Below are 22276 nucleotides of genomic sequence, written 5' to 3' on the forward strand. Positions count from 1 at the left end.
GACTCATCGAAGATGATACTTTCTTCGAGTTCATCGTACCGTTCATGAGTGATCGACCGTTTGAGTTTGTGGGTCGTGGTGAACTTTACGATGTTGATAGATGCGTCGTTGCCGCCCCCGATGATCATTTGAATGGTGCGAGTTGGTGAAGGTAGTTTTGGAGGCCCCTGGTGCTGTTCACAACCTTAGGCGAAGTTGGCTCTTCCGCGGTCGCTCAACAAATCTTTCAAGTGCCCTTGGTGAAGCATGTTCACGGCCTCCTGCCTTAGTGCAATGCAATCCTCGGTTTTATGACCTCATTCCTGATGGAATTCGTAGAGGGCATTTGACTTCCTGGTCTCTTGCCTCCGCCTTTTTAGCTCCGGCATGGGCTATCACGAACTTGTCGGCCATCTCTTCGAAAGTTTCAATGGAGCACACGTGCAGCTGTGAATACCAAGTTAATGTGCCCCAGTGAGGGTTTTGCCAAACGTTTTCAACAGGATGGAGGATACTTGTTCTTTGGTGAGGTCGTTGCCTTTTACTGCGGTGACATAGAGAGTCACATGATCCTCAGGGTCGGTTGTACCGTTGTATATTTTTAGGTATGGCAGCATTTTGAAGGTTTTGGGTATGGCATGTGGGGCGACTTCATCACTGTACGGTTGTTCAACGAACCGACCAACATCTCTTTTTGGTAAAGGTTTTGGGGCGCCTAGTATTTAGCCCACCCTTTCTTGATGCTCTTTTATTTGGTCTCAAAGCATTTTGATGTTACATCCCTCATTTTCGTATGTTAAAGTTTCGTCTTCAGTTAATTGACGTAGACTCGAGGATGAGATTTTCTTGAGATTATAAGCATTATACTATTTCAAACACATGATGAGTAAATTCGTGAAGGAGAGAAGGTAAGCAAATAGAAGAAAATGAGTTTCGTTAAAGGTTGTCGATTTGGGATATAATACGGTCCGAGCCAAAATATTCGGTGTTTATAGCCTAGTGTCACACAAGGTACTCCATTACCATAATAGTATGATGTATAAAGTGTATTAAAAATAAGTAAAATTTTAAGTAATTTGAGATAATTTTTAATTATGCAGGTAATTGGTTAATTACCGGGTAGTGGGATATTACCAAATAATTAATTGATTATATGATAAGATTAAAATCCCCACCCAACTCCACGTGGCAGCTTTTGCCTTAAACAAATTGTGACTCATGCCTTTAGTCCATTCAATTAGTAGACACATGGACATTAATTCATTTAGTCAATTTAGCAAGTGGAGTAAGTGACTCTTGCCTTCTTAAGCTATTTACACGTAGAAGGTGGAGTCATATTAGTCTTTAAACTTGTCTTCCATGGATATCAATCCATTTTGACAAAATCATGATATACTCAGAAAGGCTGCATAAAGAACAACAGTGAGGAAAATTTTTAAAACTTCATACAACAACAACAACAATTAACAATGAGATGCTAACTTCACTTTCTAGGATTTTAAATACAAAGACCATTTCATTCTCAAATACTACAAATCAGACGTGAGGTTTTGGAGATTAGTAAGATGATTTGTTACAAATTGCTGCAAATTCGTAGAAATTCTTACAAAATACTGCAACGTAATTTCTTCAATCAATGATGTTTCTTAGCACATTAACAACAGGATTTTATAATTCTAAGGGAGTACGGTGCAATCCTTCTCAAGAATATCGTACGGATTTTTTTCTACTCCAGGTATGTTAAGGCTATCCCTTCTTTCCTTTTGGCATGATCTATACGACACGAACGAAATGAGCAAATGCACAATTTTCATAAATGACTCTATTCATAGAAATATTAGGGGTGTCTATATTCTTGATTTCCCATGTGAATTATTATTATATCTTCTGTTCATGGGTCTCAGAAAAATACGTATTTGATAAAATTTATACAACAGGCATATTATTTTTATGACATCCCGAGAAAATATTATTAACATATTTCTTAAGGCATATTATTTTTATGACATTCCGAGAAAATATTATTAACGTATTTCTTATGCATTTCATGCATTTATACATATACATTGACCCATGATCAGATTGCGTTATATACACGTATATATGTATATTATATGTATATGGAATATGGAAAAAGGTTATGGCATTATATACGCACCACCACCTGATCAACTGGTATACGTTGATGATTTGCCCACAGTGGCCGAAATGATATGATGGGATGCCCTCAGAGGCTTGATGATGTTATGAACACATATACCTATGCATGGTATGATATTTTTACGCATATGCATGACATTATAAAAATGAAATAGTTCACAAAGCTATGCAGACGTACATGTCGAGTCTTTTACTCCATGTTTCTCTCATGTCTATTATTTACTGATTTTTATTCCTTACATACTCGGTACATTATTTGTACTGACGTCCCTTTTGCCTAGGGATGCTGCGTTTCATGCCCGCAGGTCTCGATAGACAGGTTGAGAGTCCTCCAAGTAGGCGATCAGCTCAGCAGAAGATATCAGCGCACTCAATTTGCTCCGGAGTTGCTTGTTTAGTCAGTATGATTTATATGTGTATGGTTTGGTATGGCGGGTATCTGTTCCGATCTTTATGACAATTATGTACTCTTAGAGGCTTGTAGACATATGTCGTGTACGTGAAAGATTGTACGACCTTGTCGGCCTATGTTTTGAGTTTATAAATGATCATGTTGGCCTATTAGGCCCGAATGTCACGTGTATATGATGAAGTAATAAGAAAGATACATTACGTTGGTACTCGGTTGAGTAAGGTACCGGGTGCCCGTCACGGCCCATCGGTTCGGGTCATGACAAAAGTAGTATCAGAGCGGTTCTATCCTAGGGAGTCTACAAGCCGTGTCTAGTAGAGTCTTGTTTATGGGTGTGTTGTGCACCACACTTATAAGCAGGAGGCTACAGGGCATTTAGGAATGTCACTCTTTCTTCTTACTCTAGATCGTGTCATAGAGCTCAATTGTAAGAACTCAATTTTCTAACTCTATCTTATTCATAATACGATGATGCCTACATCCAGAAAGACGGTTGGTAAGAGATATAGCTGTGGAAGAGTTATGTCAGAGGAACTTGATTTTTGCATCATGCTTATGATGGATAAATATGAGTTATTCAGCAAATCATGTGTATACTAAGATGTGTAAGCTTCTTGATAAGGATCCCTAAGGCAAGAATGCCAATCCACTCTTACGGTAAAAAGGAATAAAGAGGGAGACACAAGTTTCAGCAAGTAAAAGAAGCAAGGTAAAGAAGGGTACGAGGTACCCAGTTAAGGAAGATTATAAGTATTACAGTTCTGGTAAAAAAATATAAGCATTGTGAGTTACCCTCAACAGTAATAGAGGTATGTATAATTGGCCACACCCATCTCAGTTATACCTTATTGGGGGCTAACAGGTGTATATTAAGAAAAGGACGGGATATCATAATCCGGCTGGGGTTAGAGTAACCCAAAATGGTGAATTGATTGTTTGTGTTAGTTGACATTTCCGAAGGATATTGCAAATGTGCTAACATGTCTCATTGTGAGACACCCAGATGGTGCACTCTAGGATAGTATAGCTAGATACGAAAACTAGAATGTCCAAGGACAGGCACTGAAATCCTGGAAGGAATAAATATTATCTTAGTATGGCTCCCGTCCCTAGTAGAGATATAATGCTAGGCAACCCGAAGAGTCAGTGGATGGAGCAAAGGGGAGCTAAAAGCAAAAGAATATCTTGTTAAAGTTTTCAGAATAAAGTGATAGATAGAAATATTAGCAGAAAATAAGAAGAAAGCTAATGAAGCATTAAGAGTAAGATATGATACATGGATGACAATGGTAGATCAAAAGATGACAGTATTACAAAATCTATAGTCAAGTGAAGGAAGAGACAAGATGTGACAGGCCTTAAGACAACAAAAGAGTATATCCATAAAGTCATATCCTCACTTCGAGATATAAGTTCGTGACTCCAATGCAACTACCGGGAGGAAAAGTTAGACCCCAGAATAATAGGAATCAGTATGGGCTGGTGAACAAGATAGACTACACATGAATTAGGGACTGAGTGATTGGATAATAGTCGGCATCATGAGAGTTTTAGATTTCGTTCCGGCGATAATAGAATGGACAACAGAAGAAGATTCATGAGAAATTCAGAGAATGGTCATTCAGGAAGATGCTTCCCCAAAGCAAGCAATGTGAGAAAAATTAAGCTTAAGGGACTGTATGTGCAAGTTATACTAGGTGTCTTCCTCGTGAGTAAGGAATTTTGTTATCCTTGGTACAGAAGGATTACCGCAAGGCGAGTAAGGGTTATCGGTAATGTGAAAGGACGCCAAAGATGAAAAGGTAAAACATCTATAGGTAGATCATCATAGCTCCAAATCTTAGTACTCCCCTAAAGGGGGGAATATGGAGTGATGTGGCATTAAGTCAGAATTAAGTGGTTCTAGTAATTATGGTATGGTAAAGGAAGAATGCGACAAAAATGAAAAAGGGATGAGATTGCACTTATTCAAAGCCTACAGATAGGCTACGATTCCAGAACATTATGCAAACACGACGTCAAGGAGAGGAAGTGAGGGTTCCTGCTCGAGATGTTATTGATAAATTAGGAGCCAGTACGAGACGTAAGTTAAGACAAAGGAAATAACCCAAGAAAGATTACGCGGAATATTGATATGAGAGTGGGCCAACGATTAGTTAGCAGTTGATTCAGGAAGAGCCTAGTTATGGCTAGACAAGAGGATACAGACAAATCAATAGATCGTGCAAGATAAACAGAGTGAACCCCAACATGGGGAATTCAGTCTCGCAGATATGACATCGCAACCTTTAGAAATATTCAGATAAGAGTTGGGGTAGTTAAAGATACCGTATGAGTGTTATGGAAATAAAAGAGAGTCCCACTGGGAAAACAATCAAAACTTCAGTTCAAAAGATACCATACGAGCACATGAGCGTGGAGGAAAGTAACTAAGGATAATTATATGTGAGTACGAACATCAAATATTCTATCAGGTATACGATGTAATAAGCTCACAGCTTTACAAGAGTCAGAGGGTCCTCCCTAAATACTACAATAAAAGACTAGTTGAGAAAGTAAGGAAGAAGGCTTCAACCTAAGCTCAGTGACCTAAGGAAGGAATTGTCTTATAACAACAGTCTCACAACAACATTGTATGCACTCCATAATAAAATGGCACCTACCATGGCTAATGAATGGGAAATAAAATCAGAAGCGATATCCAAGATCATATGAGTTGTATGGAATTCCAATATGCGTGGGCACTAAGATAAGCGAAGTATGCACACGAAATAGGAAAGAAAGACCAAAAAAAGTAAAAGCCTACGTTTAAAGAAAGCTGAGAAGGAACAAAAGGAATTATTCGATCAATGATCCAAAGTTAGTTACGTTATGGACGCACTTAAGAGTTGGAGTTTTATACATGTAGCATATATAACCGTGGAAGATTCCGGTATAAGTTAAAAGAAAGAATTGAGCCCAGGTCATAGATCGAATTGTTAAAGGATTATATCATGAATATTCCACAGCGCCTATGAAAGGCTAAACATAATAACTAATACCATGAACCGCAGATCAGGAGATAGCTTAAGCGTACATAAAGGCTGATCAGAAGAAGGAGGAAACTAAAGAGTTACATCAACTAAGAAAATCAGGAATCTGATTACTGGACCCGAAAAATTATAAAAATCGTGATCGAGCACATTACAGGGTCACTCTTAATGTCAGAGGTACAACAAGGATAGTACAACAATCATATTCTATAACGGCCCTACGATAAGGCCGGTTAGAAAAGTACCAGCCTCCTAAGAAGTCTGTACGAAGCTCCCACCAGATTGTGTATGCACCAGAGGTGCAAGTATTATAATAGAGCTTTAAGTTATGGACGTGAATTACACCTAGATGAAAGGGAGGTCATGAAAGAGATAGAAGATACAATGCGAGATTTTAAGGTAAGTAAGGTAAAGGTGAACAACGTACAAGATACTCAAAGGCAGAAGATCATGAATAGTCCATATGTCGGATAAAAGGCTAGAAGCGCGGGGATTCGGTATCTAGGAATAATAGCGGCATCGCCAGTAGCATATCTTCCAGCCTATGGTCTAGGTATCGAAAAGCCTGACTAAGAGAGTAAAGAAGAGTTAGAGACGATGTGATATCTCGCTTGATGATCCAAAATGACACAAGGAAGTCTATGATGCAAGCAAGTTGAAAGGTTGCAAGTATTATAAATAGATATGTGTAGGTTGCAAGCTATTGTATGGTGAAGCGACAAGGTTTTAGGAAGACAGGAGTAAGGATAAGAAAAAGCAAGTGAGAAGGTGACAAAAATGGATAAGTCCTCAGGATTAAGCCCATGAAAACAAGAAGAGTGATGGTTTTTCTAAGTTATACAAAGCTCACTATAGCCCGAATGAACTCAAAGGAGTCTAAGACTAATAGCATTTAGAAGAGATGGAATGCTGCCCTGGTAATAGAATAAGGGTATAATTGTGATAGATAAAGGATGACATTTGGGCCTTCGATTGAGTAATGATCTGACGAAGAAAAGAAAGGGATCTCATGAATTGGACAGGATTAAAATACCCACGCAAGGTAAATCACATTGGGATGCTATGAGGTACGGTCATGAAAGCATAGTATCGCCCCGGGTGGATCAGTCTAATCATTTAAGATGTTCCCCGATGAAACGTGAACCCTAGCGGCAGTGTTACATAAAAGGTTAAGTTATCAGGGGTAGATTATAGATCAATATTGAGGTGAATCAACAATGGATGGATAGAAGTTATAAAGTATGAGATGATATTAGGCCGTCATTCTTGAGATGAACAGTAATGAGGAAGCATCAAAAGATATAGATTTATATATATGGGATAAGCAACAAACGTAACCTGGAGTTTGGTAGCAGACCTCAGTAACGATAAATCAAGGTAAGAGTAATGGTATATTATGACCTACTTAGATGTAGTAAAGTCATACAGATGGATAACCGGGTCTATGAAACAAGATATATCAATATTCGTAAGTTTAACAAGGTACTGAGCGAAGAAATTCAATATGCCTATAGATGCCCAAAGGGATATCTTGTCAAGCTCTGTATATGTTTATAAATTGAGGCCTAAAAGCTGGAGGAAAAAGGAGAGAAGAGACGCATAAGAGCACTTACAAGGTCAGAGTCGTACAAGCCGCATGATAGAATGTAGCAACAATTACGAGACTGGAAGGATTCTGACCATAAGTCATGGTGTGAGAAAAAGGCCTAAAGAGGGGGAAGGGGAGGGGGATGCCCTGGCCTTTGGATTTATTCACAGAACAGTTGCCTAGATGGCAAGAAGAGTATTAGAGTATTTGCAAGATCTATGGGTTATGAGAATGATAAGGGCATCAGTCAACATTTGAGGACGAATGTTCCAAAGGGGGGAATGATGTTACATCCCGCATTTTCGTATATTAAAGTTTTGTCTTCAATTAATTGACGTAAACTCGGGGGTGAGATTTTCTTGAGATTATAAGCATTATACTATTTCAAACACATGATGAGTAAATTCGTGAAGGAGAGAAGGTAAGCAAATAGAAGAAAATGAGTTTCGTTAAAGGTTGTCGATTTGGGATATAATACGGTCCGAGCCAAAATACCCAGTGTTTATAGACTAGTGTCACACAAGGTACTCCATGACCATAATAGTATGATATATAAAGTGTATTAAAAATAAGTAGAATTTTAAGTAATTTGAGATAATTTTTAATTATGCGGGTAATTGATTAATTACCGGATAGCGGGATATTACCTAATTAATTAATTAATTGATTATAGGATAATATTAAAATCCCCACCCCACCCCCATGTGGCAGCTTTTGCCTTAAACAAATTGTGACTCATGCCTTTAGTCCATTCAATTAGTAGGCACATGGACATTAATTCATTAAGTCAATTTAGCAAGTGGAGTAAGTGACTCTTGCCTTCTTAAGCTATTTACACGTAGAAGGTGGAGTCATATTAGTCACTAAACTTGTCTTCCATGGATATCAATCCATTTTGACAAAATCATGATATACTCAGAAAGGCTGCATAAAGAACAACAGTGAGGAAAATTTTTAAAACTTCATACAACAACAATAACAATTAACAATGAGATGCTAACTTCACTTTCTAGGGTTTTAAATACAAAGACCATTTCATTCTCAAATACTACAAATCAGACGTGAGGTTTTGAAGATTAGCAAGGTGATTTGTTACAAATTGCTACAAATTCGTAGAAATTCTTACAAAACACTACAACATAATTTCTTCGATCAATGAGGTTTCTTAGCACATTAACAACGGGATTTTGTAATTCTAAGGGAATACAGTGCAATCTTTCTCAAGAATATCGTACAGATTTTTTCCTACTCCAGGTATGTTAAGGCTATCCCATCTTTCCTTTTGGCATGATCTATACGACACGAACTAAATGAGCAAATGCACAATTTCTATAAATGACTCTATTCATAGAAATATTAGGGGTGTCTATATTCTTGATTCCCCATGTGAATTATTATTATATCTTCTGTTCATGGGTCTCAGAAAAATACGTATTTGATAAAATTTATATGAGAGGAAATATTATTTTTATGACATTCCGAGAAAATCTTATTAACGTATTTCTTATGGCATATTATTTTTATGACATTCCGAGAAAATATTATTAACGTATTTCTTATGCATTTCATGTATTTATACATATACATTGACCCATGACCAGATTGCGTTATATACGCGTATATATATATATATTATATGTATATGGAATATGGGAAAAGGTTATGGCGTTATATACGTACCACCACCTGATCAGTTGGTATACATTGATGATTTGCCCACAATGGCCGAAATGATATGATAGGAAGCCCTCAGAGGCTTGATGATGTTATGAACACATATACCTATACATTGTATGACATTTATACGTATATGCATGACATTATAAAAATGAAATGGTTCACAGAGCTATGCAGACGTACATGTCGAGTGTTTTACTCCATGTTTCTCTCATGTCTATTATTTACTGATTTTTATTCCTTACATACTCGGTACATTATTTGTACTGACGTCCCTTTTGCCTGGGGATGCTGCGTTTCATGCCCGCAGGTCTCGATAGACAGGTTGAGAGTCCTCCAAGTAGGCGATCAGCTCAGCAGAAGATATCAGCGCACTCAATTTGCTCCGGAGTTGCTTGTTTGGTCAGTATGATTTAGATGTGTATGGTTTGGTATGGCAGGGCTCTGTCCCGACCTTTATGACAATTATGTACTCTTAAAGGCTTGTAGGCATATGTAGTGTACGTAAAAAATTGTACGGCCTTGTCGGCCTATGTTTTGAGTTTATAAATGATCATGTTGGCCTATTAGGCCCGTATGTCACGTGTATATGATGAAGTAATAAGAAGGATACGTTATGTTGGTACTCGGTTGAGTAAGGTACGGGGTGCCCGTCGCGGCCCATTGGTTCGGGTCGTGATAGTTTTCGCTTTCCATTTCTTTCATCTTTCTCAGAATGGTCGTGAGGGTATCATTGCCTGCATTATTAACATTGTGAGTTGGGACGTACCGCTCCGCCGTCATTGGCGCAACGCATATCTTCGCATTTTCTCTGATTTCTTTTTGGGAAGGTTTGTAGAGGACGCTAGTCAGCATGTTTGTTAGCTAAGCCTCAAGTAGTTTCTTCACTGCGGGTGGCGCCTCTTCCGTTGTGGATGTGGAAGCCTCTTTGCCGTGGGATGTTGTGATGCTACCATGGGGGAGGGGTGAGCCACTTCGCCTAGGAGAGGCATTGGGCGTTACATCTTCGCCCTCCATTTCAGAAACTTCGTTGATGGTATTTAAGAGGTTGGTGGTGAGATCGGCCACTGCCTTCATCCTTTCTTCTCGTTACCTGCCATGTTAGGTCTGTGCTTACAAGAAAGCAGGGGTTTTGGAACTTTATTTTTAGTTACAGATCTGGAAGAAACTAAAATTTTAACTAGGAGAATCTCCACAGACGGTGCCAAATTATTTAACCAAAAAATAATTTTCTTTGGCTAAATTAATTGAATGTATTTAATGAGGAGTTAAGCCTAGCTAATAATAATAACTTCAGATATGAATTCAATGTAAGAATATCAATAATGGGAGAGGAATATTCAAGATTTAATTACATTGAATGACACTAAAGTAAATAAGGAGAATGATTCACCCAATCTCGAATATGATGAAAATGGTTCCTCTTTTGGCTATGATGAATGATAGATAGATACAAGAATTTCGGAGCCTTTCTTGGATCTGCTATCTAAGATGTAGAGAGTCTGTTCTTTGTCCAGGAAGTTTGTGTCCGAGACCCCTCATCTGATTTATCTCTTTCTATTTATAGGGACAGGCCCTCAATTAACCCTAAAAGTGCAAGTATCAAGAATATTTAATAGAATATTCTCTACTAAACTTGCTGTTACTGCTCCCTCTAATACTCGACCTCGACCATAATTGGTTGCTCGGCAACGAATCCTATTAGTTACTAGTTGACCTCGTCCATATTACTTATGGCAACATCACTCGTGTTGAATGCCTTTAGGCAGATTTTGACCCATACAAAAGTAACACGAAGAAGAGAGAAAAACCTTGTTACCTCCGTCTTCTCTTGTCAACATTTGGATCTATCAAAAGTAACAGATTAACAATTAGAAGAAGAAAAATTTGAACGGTAATATTTTCCGGCGAAACTTCATTTTTTCCGGCAAAGTTTTATTTTTTCTCAATAGTAACAAAATTAAACTTTGTGACTTAGATTTGAAGAAAAATCAGATTTACATCTCCAAACATTCCAGTTAAGCTTTGTGAATCTAAAGAAGAAGAAAATCATATTTGGATGTTTCAAATAAATTTAGGCGAAAGCTCTTGCGTGAAGAAAAAGGAAAAAATAAAATAAAAAACAATTTGGAGAAGAAGACATCATTGGAAAGAAATGGCCATAAATTTTTTTCCGGCAAAAAGGGGTCGTTTGGGGAAGATGACGATGGTGGGGTGGGGTTCTCGTTTTTTACTTTTAATTTATTTTTTTCAAATTTTTTTCAAATTTGTTTAAGTTAAATCCACGTGTCCTTGTCTTATTCATGAGTCTGACATGTGAATATCACATACTTTTTGTGTTTGTCTGCCTTCAAATTTTGTGTCTAAATGACATATTTGAGTTGTGGTTGAAGTATTGAAATTGAACGAACTTAACATGGAGTGTCTATCTGAAAAGTGTGAACAACTTTAAGAGGCTGTCGATATATTTGGCCAATTTTATAATAAAATGATGGGATTAGTCATCCCATATAAAAGATGGAATAATTAATCTTATAGGATATCCGTATTTGTATCACACAACCCCTTAGGATAAGACAACACACCATTTATTCAAAGCTTAAAAATTGGACTCATCATTTGAAGCAGCAAACATATCATATTTGATTGGCTAGAATATTATACACTTGTCATATTCATATTTGTATATTGATTTTTTTTTAAAAATTTGATTTGACTTGACATGTTTTATTGAGCATGTGACATGATACCATTGTCCATTTCTTTAACTTGGCAAGCCACGTCTCTTAACACATTACATGATTTTGGACCTTTAGGGGTCATTTATTACGAGAGATAAGAATAATAATACTGGCATATAAATTGAAATTATATTTATCTCATGTTTGATTATAGGTATTAATTGATTCAAGATAAATTTTACAATAAAATAATGAGATTAGCCATCTCATATAAAAGATGAAATAACTAACCCTTATTTGTATCACACAACCCCTTGGGATAAGGCAACACACCACCATGGATCCAAGGCTTAAAAATTGGACTCATTATTTGAAGCGCACCACATGGACTAACACAATAACATTAAACTTTAATCAAATTCATAAAATTTGACTGAAATAATTAATCTCATTACATTAGCTCATAATATTATTTTGAGTTAATATGTCTTGAATTTAGAATATAGTCCTAATTTTTCTGATGGTGCATGCTTGGCAATTGGCATGTACCAGGATTGAAAAAGAACATGATAATGACAAGAAAACGAAAAGGAGATGTTTGGAATATATATGTTCCTTTGTATCAAATACCTTTTGTACTTCCTTAAGCCCATACATCTTCCACACGAGACCTGATATTCCTTTTACTTTCCAGTCTCAGCATCCATTTATTTTTTATTTTTTCCTTTGCATCCTTAGGCCCATCCCCACAAAAAACTGATCATATTCCTTTTACTTTTCAGTGTCAGTTTGACCCATGCTTTAAGCATTCATTCACCACATATTATATAAAATAAAAATAGAAAATCCATTTGAAAGAATAGTTACAGTTATTGATAATAATGAATATAGTTATAAAGAAATTAACATGGAAGAAGACTTAGAAATAGTAAAAGAAAGATTAAGTACATCAAGTATACCAAACCAATTAACTTATGAAACACCAACATCATCAAGGATAAGTACATCAAGAAGGGAATATATAATCCCAAAAAAGATGCCATTCCCTTCCTAAAAGGGCTCTTAATTAATTCATTGAGATAAGCCCTTTTTTGCTGTATTTTATAGGGCTTTTTTCGCTTTTAGTCGCACCAGAAACTATATATATTCAGTAGCCGAAAAAGTGTATTAAATTTATATAATTTTTGTATATAACATACAGAATGTATATAAATAAAAAATATAAAAAAAATATACATTTTTAGTTATTATTTTGAGAGCGGTTATATAGTATCATTTTTCCTATTATATATAAAAAATATTAAATAAGCCCACAATATGCTAGTTTCTTTGAAAATAGAAGAATTAACCTAAATAGCAGTTCACTCAATTATTTAAATTAAAAATAATCGACGAATGTATAATATATGTATAATTTATATATAATATGTGTATAATTGGTATATAATCTATGTATACCGTTTAGGAAAAATAAAATAGTAAAATCATACGGCTACTTGTGTAAAATTCTCTGAAAATATTTAATAAAGTAAAAGAGGAGGGCTTGCCAGTTTTTAGACAAGTACATAGCGTTTGTTTGCTTAATTGATGTGCTAATCAAGAGATGCCTTAATTCTCTTCGACGAATACGTCTACACAAATTGCCATTTTTTTATACCTGTATATGCCAATATATATACTCAAGCAACCTATTCAGCTAGAAAGGAATACCTAGTTTCAGAAACTATTTTGCGCTTTTCACTTCACTTTACAAATTACTCTTTCTTTCACTATCATCATCTTTATTCATTACCAAGACAACCACAAAAGCATTTACAACAACATGCCTAGGGGTCGACCACTTTCTTTGCAGGTTTCACTTTCAATCCCATTGCTCTTTATCTTCCTTTCATCTTTTCTTTTACTTGTTAGGGAAAATTTGTCCAAACATATTCTTAATATTGTGTGATATTGTCCGCTTTATACCAAGTTTGCACGATTTTTTCCAAATTAAAAGGCCTAACACCATTAAGAGTATCAAACTTCTTATAAGTATTTTTTTTTATTTCTATATGGAACTTTGTTCATGCACATCCAACATTACTTTCAACAACACCAAAAATAGGTTTCATTTTCTCCACCTTTTCGCCAGTTCAACCTATAATTATTTCACTTGATTTTCTACTAGTCAATGTTATTGTAAAGATGCATGTTAATTAGAATACGAAAAGAGAAACACAATATAATGGAAAATGTTAATGAGATGACCATACATTCTTCTTTTTTTTCTTTTTTCTTCTTCTCCTTTTTTTTTAAAATAACTTTTATCTTTTCGCACCAACATTTCCATCGTTTGTCTTAAATTTTGTTGACGTTCGACAAAATAGAGTCCAAAAAGTAAAAGGAACAAAGAGAACGAAGCGCATTTGGTCTAATAGTAGTAGGTGTAGTTACAAAGCAAAGGAAAATTCTCAGGCTCTAACTATTAAACCCTGATTCATTTTACAGACGGTGGAACTCAAAGTAAGGATGTGTTGCCCAGGTTGCGAGAGAGTTGTCAAAGACGCTATGCTCAAGCTTAGAGGTGCATAAATCGATATATACCAGCTTAATTATATATTGCCATTGTTGCTATATATCATTGAAATTTATCTTGAGAGAAAAAAAAAATTGTAATTGAAAGAATTTATGATCCATATGTCCGTCACAAATTTTTGACGGACTTGTGATGACCCTCATTTTTGTTACAAACCTACTAGACGGAACTAATAGTTTGTTTGACCCTTTTTTTTTTTTTTTTTTGCCAAAAATACTTCTTTTTTTTTGTTTTTCCAGAATCCTCTTTTTCTCCAAAATTAAGGTGTTTGGCCAAACTTTTAGAAGGAAAGAATATAAGCAAAAACAATCTTTGAGAAGCATAAAAATGTATTTTCTCCCCAAAAGTACTTTTTTTAAATAGTATTTTTGAAAAAAAATACACTTAAAAGCAATTTCTAAAAACTTGAGCAAACATTGATTACTGCTCAAAAGTGTTTTTCAAATTAATTAGTCATACACAAGTTGCTTCTAACCAAAAATACTTTTTTGAAAAGCACTTTTAGAAGCTCCGGCAAACATGCTACAAATCTGTATTTTTGTCACACACACTTCGTCCGAATTGATGAAATTTCGTCACAATCTTCTGACAAAATTGTGTCATATATTTTTCAATATTTTTCGTAAGATTTAAGTATATATGGGAAGCGTAAGGATTTTTATTACATTATCAATAGTAGTACGTAGGATAGATACTATTTTTATCAAAGACTAATTAATAATTATCAAAAGATTTATTTGTTATTATCTAATAAGTAATGTGATCGTACAAACGATAGGGATAGACTCAGTGGAGGTGGACGTAGAGATGGAGAAGGTAACAGTGGTGGGATACATTGATCGGAAAAAGGTGCTAAAGGCAGTGAGAAGGACAGGAAAGAGGGCAGAATTCTGGCCATATCCTAATCCACCATTATATTTCACATCCTCAAATAACTATTTCAAAGACACGACGATAGAGTACAAAGAGAGCTACAATTACTGGAGGCATGGCTACAATGCTACTGAAAAACATGGCAATTTACCTGTTAGTCAACGAGGAGATGACAAAGTTAGCAACTTGTTTAATGATGATAATGTCTATTCTTGTTCTCTCATGTGATGTATAAGCATTATGTATCTTATAAGCTTAATTAATCTTATGTGGATTAGTAAATTATGCGTGTAATCTGTGTATTATGTCATCCCAGTTGTTGTCACCTTGCCTCTAGAAATCATCATATATGAATCATGATCATGCAAGATTATAGTATAATATTATTGGAATACCAAAGGGACTTACTCGTTGGTGACATGGTTTTTAATTGTCTTGGATTTTGTTTGTTTAGAATTTATGCGTCTTTATACAAATACGATGGATAGAGCTACCTGGTATCAGTGGCGAAATTAAAAAATTCAATAAGAGCGTACAAAATTTGAATATTATTTGTTAGTGAGTCATGCAAGGGTGTTCAAAGTATATTTTTTGATCAATAACAACTTAACAAGTAATATTTTATATTTTTCGGCGAAAGATTTCGTTGACCACCCTTGGCCACACATAGCTTCTCCCCTGTTGGTACCTATTTCTCGTGGGAGATAATATGTATCCCGTCGAATTAGTTGAAGTGCGCAAGTTGGCCCGAACACCATAGGTATAAATAAATAATTACCATATAAAATATTTACACAATTTGATCATTTAAAAGGTAACCACAGATAACTCTCTTTAATAACGATAAGTGATATGCTATAACAAATTAAATTATATAATATACTGTCAGTGTACATAGCATAAATCCGAGCACACAAAATATTTCCAAACTTATAAGTAGCTATCATGGACAATTTAACTGATAATGAAAACACTCTCATCATCGGAGAGGAAAATTAATAGTACTAATTAAGGAAAAATAAGGCTTTAGACCATGGTCAAAGAATATCTTTAGAGAACAGATCTGATCCGTCATTTTGGTAGGACACGTGTCGCACATCGAGTGCATCACTAGAGGAACTAGAGGGAACTTTCACTGGATGGATCCGAACCCGTAAATATGAGGCCCGATTAACCCGAGTGACGTACTATAAAGGGTGTAACTTTTCCATTTTCCATTTCGCAGTAACTTTTATTCGGACTCGTTGGTTAGCTCCATTCTTTTCCCCATTGTTCCTCCCTTCCAGGTTTATTCTCTTCTCATTATGAATTTCATGGTTGTTTTATGAATGATGAATTTGTATGCTACAGTTTCAGTATTTATCTGCTCCTCCCGCTTTGGCATATTCCTTTCAATTTTTATGATTAAAATCTATATTTGGAATCAACTGTTTCTAGATTTTTCTTGGTCTGATGTACCAAAAAGTTTTTCTTTCTATTGTATTCTCAACTTGAACAATAGTTAAGGATCTGTTGTATGTCTCCAAATTTTTTATGCTATTTTTTTTATGAAGTGAATTTCATTAAATGGCATCAAGAAGATGCATAGCAAAAGTTACAACAAAAGAAGATGTCTGCTCATGTACAAAAACTTACTGAACAACTAAAGCGCAGACACAATCCAAAAAAAGTTCAATACTAGTTACATGAGCTTGATTGAACCAACTAAATAAGTTAATTAAACAATTGGCTTTGAGAGTGATTAGGAGTTAAAATCCCATAAAAAACACCTACTATTCCTTTCTTCCAAATGCACCAAAAAGTAGAACCAGGCACTATAGACCAAGTTTTTTGTTGATGGGTTTCCGAACTCTCCATGACCAGCTCTCATAAGCATCTTTAATGTTGTTTGGCATGACCCAGGCAAGTACAAAGTTGATAAGAACGTATTCCAAATGTCAGCTGCTACTACACAGTGCATAAACAGATGCCTAACACTCTCAGACTCCATCTGGCACATATAGCATATTTTGTTGAGATCGTCTTGAGTAAGACATGCTTCATACAAGGTTGTCCAGATAAAACCAACTACCTTTGGAGGTAGGTTGGTTTCCCATATAAGCTTCCATGGCCATTTGTCAATCAGTTAATTGTTAGAACACAGATTGTCATATCCCCTTTTGACAGTATATGTTCTATCTTTTGATTCTTCCCCTTCCAACCTGTCCTGCACCCAGGAGTTGACATTTACACCTGATAATTTTGTAAGTGATCCCAGCAGGTCATTCATCTCCCGATCCTGGATACCCCTTCTGAACTGTGGGGTCCAAGATTTGTCTTGCCAGAGGAAATAGTGGACTCCTGATCACTAGCAAGTAGAAAAAGAGTTGGGTATTCATCTTTCAGAATCTCTGCTCTAACCACTTCCGGAAAGAAATATGAGCTCTATTCCCCAGCTTGAGTGATGATTAAGCTGGAACTCACCCCATAGCTTTGAGATGTGTTGCCAGGAACCTGAACCATGAGGAGCTCTACCGTGTCTAGTACACCAGTTGTTTGTCACCCCATACTTTGCTTGTATTACAGCTTTCCATAGCCCACGGCTTTCCATGTTGTATCTCCAATGCCATTTCATTATCATACTCTTGCTTGTATTGATGCTATTGTTGTGTTTATATTTTGTTTTTAAATATTTGATAGTCATAAGTCAATCAGAACAAATTTTTTGTTCCGGGAAGGACATGAGAGAGCAACTCATATTTCACCTCTAAATTTTATCTCCATAGTAATAACTAATACATGTACCAAAATGATTTCCTATTGTTGGTCTAGAGTCAAACAAGTTAATTTTGGCCAAGATTTTCTTATATCCTTTTATGATTTTCAAAATGAAAAAGTTTACCTCATAGTTCTCTTCTGTTCTATTCTTTTTAAATTTGTAAATTGTATATTTTCAACAAAATAAGTTTACCTAAATCTGAGTTTTAACTCTGAAAGTTGGTCAAATTGACTACTAATGATCGATTTGGAATGGGGGAGTATGTGTTCATTTCTTCCAAAATAATTCAATTTGGTCATAGAATAGCTATAAAGTCATTCAACTTGTGGTAGAAGATTACGTGCAAAGCAAACTTCGCAAATACACAATGCTAGGCTTCTCTGCTATTAGATCTTATTTCTGTGTTGTATTCTTAGTGCAGAATAGTTGAAATGACTTCTGCAAGTGCAGCGGAGAATTGCCTTGGTTGGGCAGCCCGAGATCCATCTGGATTTCTTTCACCTTACAAATTCAGCCGGAGGTACATTTTAGCTTGCAATGGCTGAGTGGCCTTTCCTGATGTATTATTTTCTTTGCTTCTTGGTCTGTTTTCATCATTTGACAAGGGCTGTTCCATTTCTTTTGGAAATACATGATCTTTGACTAACTTTAAATGGTTGAACTGTTGATTTGATCTACTTCTCGAGTTTTTTAAGTAGCAGTGCTATTTATCTTCTGCTAAAATTTTCTTTTACTTGCCGCAGGGCAGTTGGCAGTGATGATGTTCTGCTAGATATTGCATTTTGTGGAATATGTTTCGCTGATATTGTCTGGACCAGGAATAAACTTGGACATTCAAAATATCCTCTAGTGCCAGGGTGGGAAGCTTGATTTCAGAAATCCTTTTTTTTCTTTTTTTTAAGGCAAATTATACTACGAGGCGGGCTGCCTAGTAGCTATTTTATTAATAATGAAAAAGAAAAACCACAAAGGAAGAGTACAAGTAAGGGGGACAAAAGCTACAGTAGTGTTGTCTCTATTGCCTTGGCTATATAATCACCCATGTGCGCCTCCATTGTCTTATGATGGCAGCCTCATGAAGCCTCATGATGTGGCTGCCGGCAAAGTCTCATGAGGGTGAATGATCTCATAACCGTTTGGATTATTCCCAAAGGCATTGGACAAATAGCAAACACTTACTGAGCTAGACCTTACCTTACAATTCCTATTGAGGCATGAACAACCTCATCTACTAGCAAGCATATAAAAAATAAGAATTAGAGAGGACTAAGTATTCTATGATCATCACAAAGTTTATAACATACTCTGTGATGATATTACATATGATAATACTTACAAAATGATAGAATAAGACAAGGTAAAAATTAGAGTCTTGCCCCTCTTTCTTTAACCTTGTGAACTCTTCAACTTGTAGCTCCTTGACTTCTTTTTCAACTATCTTCAACGATTCTTCAAACTTCATATTTTTTCTTTGATCTAATTGACCTTGTGGAGGTGGTAGGGGAAGCCGCCTTTTGCTTTGCAACTCTCATTGGAAGTTGCCTAATGACAACTTCTTGTGTGACCTTGCCATCCCAACTATGTTGCTTCTCATGTGCCTTCTTCTTGCTTTTGTTGGATCCACTTCTAAGATGTCTAGGTGAGAGATCTCCTTCCCTAGCTACATTGGCAAAGCTTGCATCTAGGAGTTCTTCCTCTTCCCCTTTTTCATATAAGTCATGCCCCATATCCGCACCAAAAACTTCAGTAGGATTAAATCCATGCACTAAAGCACCTGGTTCATGAATCTTGGCCACAATACCAACTGGCTTGGAAGTAGTAGCTACTGCCTTGCCCGGATTATCCAGAGCTTTTAAAGTCTCCATGTCATGAGAAACAAGAGCTTGAAGTATATTTATAGGAGTCAAATTGTACCTTGCAATGGTTGAGCTTGTGTTCGCCATGTTTCCAGTAGATAGAGCCTTAGCATTAGGACTATCTTTTAAGCCAACTGCTGCAATTTGCTGCTGCCCGGATGGACTAAAAACAGGTGCGTTTGGGCTTAGTCCTCTCCTCCTTGGTACACTATCTGTAGAATTAGAAACCTGCTGATTTTGCGCCTTTGCTGCCTCATCTTTTGATTTAGAACTTGCTGAAAACTGACCTTCCTCATCAGTACTATCATCCTGGATATTCTCGAAATCATCATCTTCATCCTCTTCACATTGGTCAGCCCAGGTTTTACGAGTACTCAAAAATTCACTCATCACAGCATGTTGCTCCTTAGAAACAGTGACTTTATTTGTGGAATTTGCTTGAGAAATTGAGGCCATACCTTTTGTACTTGTTGGTTATTTCCAGTTGATATCAATTGCTGCCCCGAGTCACCCTCTTGCTCTCCGAACGACTCCATTATCTGTGAAGGAACATCCTGCTCCGATGTGTTTAGAGTAACCATGAGAGGCTTGATCGTTGGATTGGAATTCAACATCATGGCATGCTGTGATTCCTTTATAATTTTAGCTACTTCCGGATTGGAAATATGCAGAGTTGGTGTGGTTGCAGCAGGTGTATGAATTGCCTCTACAATGCGATCACCACCAGTAACAATATCTTTTGAGACGTCATTCATCTCAAAAGTAGCAATACCACCAGTAGTCGAGCATCTATTTCCTTCGACTTTTGCTGCTGCTTTCCACTGCCTGGAGTGCTATTTTTTCCAGTGATTGACCTTGCCTCATCATTCATCTGTTGCCCATCCTTCCTATCATCCTTCAGAAATCATGCGTTGCCATGATACATTTTTTTCTCATTTACTTATATTGTGACATTTTCCGCTTAGATTGGCATTTAGTTATTGTCTTTATATGTATATTGTGTTATTAATTATTTTCATGATTGTCAGACATGAAATTGTGGGAACTGTGAGAGATGTTGGCACCAATGTTAAGCACTTTAAAGTTGGCGACCATGTTGGTGTTGGAACATACGTTAATTCATGCAGGGAATGTGAATATTGTAATGATGGATTAGAGGTTCATTGCTCAAAAGGAGCAGTATACACTTTTGATGGTATAGACGTGGATGGTACAGTTACTAAAGGGGGATACTCCAGTTACATTGTTGTTCATGAAAGGTTAATTTATCTGACTCTCTAACAAATTATGTATCGTTCTCACCCCACCCTAAGTCCCCCAATCTTTAATTTTACATGGACCAAATGGTCTATCAAATACAATCATTGTATAATTTACTGATAAATGCCTGCTTGTATGTACAGGTACTGCTTTAGAATACCTGAAAATTACCCGCTTGCATCTGCAGCACCTTTACTATGTGCTGGAGTTACTGTCTATACTCCGATGATGAGACATAACATGAATCAACCTGGAAAATCTCTTGGTGTGATTGGATTAGGTGGTCTAGGTCACTTAGCAGTGAAGTTTGGAAAGGCTTTTGGATTGAATGTAACAGTATTCAGTACAAGTATATCTAAGAGAGAAGAAGCGCTGAAGCTTCTTGGAGCTGACAATTTTGTGGTCTCGTCGGACGAACAACAGATGATGGTATGGTCATAAGCTTGTGGTCTGAACTTATCTACGGATAAAAATATTGCAGAAAATGATTCATCAAAAAAATATATCGCAGGAAATGCTATAAACTGCTATTGCTGTGATTGATCTTTTACATTGTTACAGGCGCTGGGTAAGTCGTTTGACTTCATGATTAACACTGCTGCTGGTGATATTCCATTTGATCCATACTTGTCGCTGCTAAAGACTGCTGGCATTCTTGTTCTGGTTGGCTTCCCAACTGAAGTGAAATTTACTCCGGGAAACCTAGTTCTCGGTATTTATCTTCTAAACCTGCTCACAATTTGAAGTCTGTGTTCGATATTTTGTCCTCAGCTAAAATGACTCATGTGTGACAGGTATGAAGAGCATTGTTGGGAGTGTAACTGGTGGAACGAAGCAGATACAAGAAATGCTGGATTTCTGTGCTTCCAACAAAATTTATCCAGAAATTGAGATAGTCCCAATTCAGTATGCCAATGAGGCACTCGAAAGGTTAATTAAGAAGGATGTCAAATACCGTTTTGTAATTGATGTAGGTAAGAGCCTCAAGTAAGATGGAGGAAGAGGATGGTTCTCTTGCACCAAATTAAGCATGGCAAAAATCTCACATGAGCATTCTTGTGGCTGTGACATAGCTGGAAATAAAAAGTAAACTTATTCCCTTTAGCGCATCAGTACCATGTTTTTCTTTCACACCAACTATCGCTTCTATATTTCTTTCGCTGCCATTTACTTCTTTCTATTTTATGTGTATTTTTAAAATAATTACACATTTAGTTTAGTTTTAAATTTTAAACTTCCTATTACCGGCATAAAATGAAATTTAGGCAATATGTAAACATATTAGTCAAACAAATATTTTGAATTTCGTTTCTAATCAATTTGTGTCACACAAAATGGGATAAAAGGAGAATAATCTTGTCGGAGTGGGAGCAACTATTTCATTTGCATCTGGCTTGACTGAGAGGATGGAATGAACTGAGAAGT

At 36.3% G+C, this 22276-nt stretch overlaps 2 protein-coding genes and 1 long non-coding RNA gene across 4 annotated transcripts; all 3 read left to right on the forward strand.

Moving 5' to 3' along the window:
• Positions 1-13232: 13232 nt before the first annotated feature.
• Positions 13233-15395, forward strand: LOC104086593 (heavy metal-associated isoprenylated plant protein 30-like). The gene is made up of 3 exons (XM_018767498.3): positions 13233-13381; positions 14017-14092; positions 14883-15395. Exons 1-3 carry the CDS (start codon positions 13352-13354, stop codon positions 15203-15205), a joined length of 429 nt encoding a protein of 142 aa, XP_018623014.1. The 5' UTR covers positions 13233-13351; the 3' UTR covers positions 15206-15395.
• Positions 15396-16130: 735 nt separating this feature from the next.
• LOC104086590 (probable cinnamyl alcohol dehydrogenase 1) lies at positions 16131-22166 on the forward strand. 2 transcript variants are annotated; one of them, XM_009590901.4, is made up of 7 exons: positions 16131-16263; positions 18152-18255; positions 18479-18592; positions 20620-20850; positions 20995-21280; positions 21413-21563; positions 21646-22166. In XM_009590901.4, the coding sequence occupies exons 2-7, from the start codon at positions 18167-18169 to the stop codon at positions 21840-21842; spliced, it is 1068 nt and encodes a 355-aa protein (XP_009589196.1). In that variant the 5' UTR covers positions 16131-16263; positions 18152-18166; the 3' UTR covers positions 21843-22166. The 2 variants fall into 2 exon arrangements, with proteins under 2 accessions (XP_009589196.1, XP_009589197.1); XM_009590902.4 differs by having other exon boundaries at positions 16137-16263; positions 18157-18255.
• On the forward strand, positions 19628-20184 carry LOC138903466 (uncharacterized). The gene is made up of 3 exons (XR_011412560.1): positions 19628-19764; positions 19861-19952; positions 20076-20184. It is a non-coding gene; the product is annotated as an uncharacterized lncRNA (long non-coding RNA).
• Positions 22167-22276: the final 110 nt, after the last annotated feature.

The sequence above is a fragment of the Nicotiana tomentosiformis genome, chromosome 12 (assembly GCF_000390325.3).
Source record: "Nicotiana tomentosiformis chromosome 12, ASM39032v3, whole genome shotgun sequence".
Lineage (NCBI taxonomy): Eukaryota > Viridiplantae > Streptophyta > Magnoliopsida > Solanales > Solanaceae > Nicotiana > Nicotiana tomentosiformis.

Coding starts and splice junctions, on each gene's coding strand:
- LOC104086593 (XM_018767498.3), top strand. CDS start 13,352: ATGCCTAGGGGTCGACCACTTTCTTTGCAG. Junction 13,382..14,016: donor GTCGACCACTTTCTTTGCAG/GTTTCACTTTCA, acceptor TTCATTTTACAG/ACGGTGGAACTCAAAGTAAG. Junction 14,093..14,882: donor CGCTATGCTCAAGCTTAGAG/GTGCATAAATCG, acceptor TACAAACGATAG/GGATAGACTCAGTGGAGGTG.
- LOC104086590 (XM_009590901.4), top strand. CDS start 18,167: ATGACTTCTGCAAGTGCAGCGGAGAATTGCCTTGGTTGGGCAGCCCGA. Junction 18,256..18,478: donor CCTTACAAATTCAGCCGGAG/GTACATTTTAGC, acceptor TACTTGCCGCAG/GGCAGTTGGCAGTGATGATG. Junction 20,851..20,994: donor TACATTGTTGTTCATGAAAG/GTTAATTTATCT, acceptor TTGTATGTACAG/GTACTGCTTTAGAATACCTG.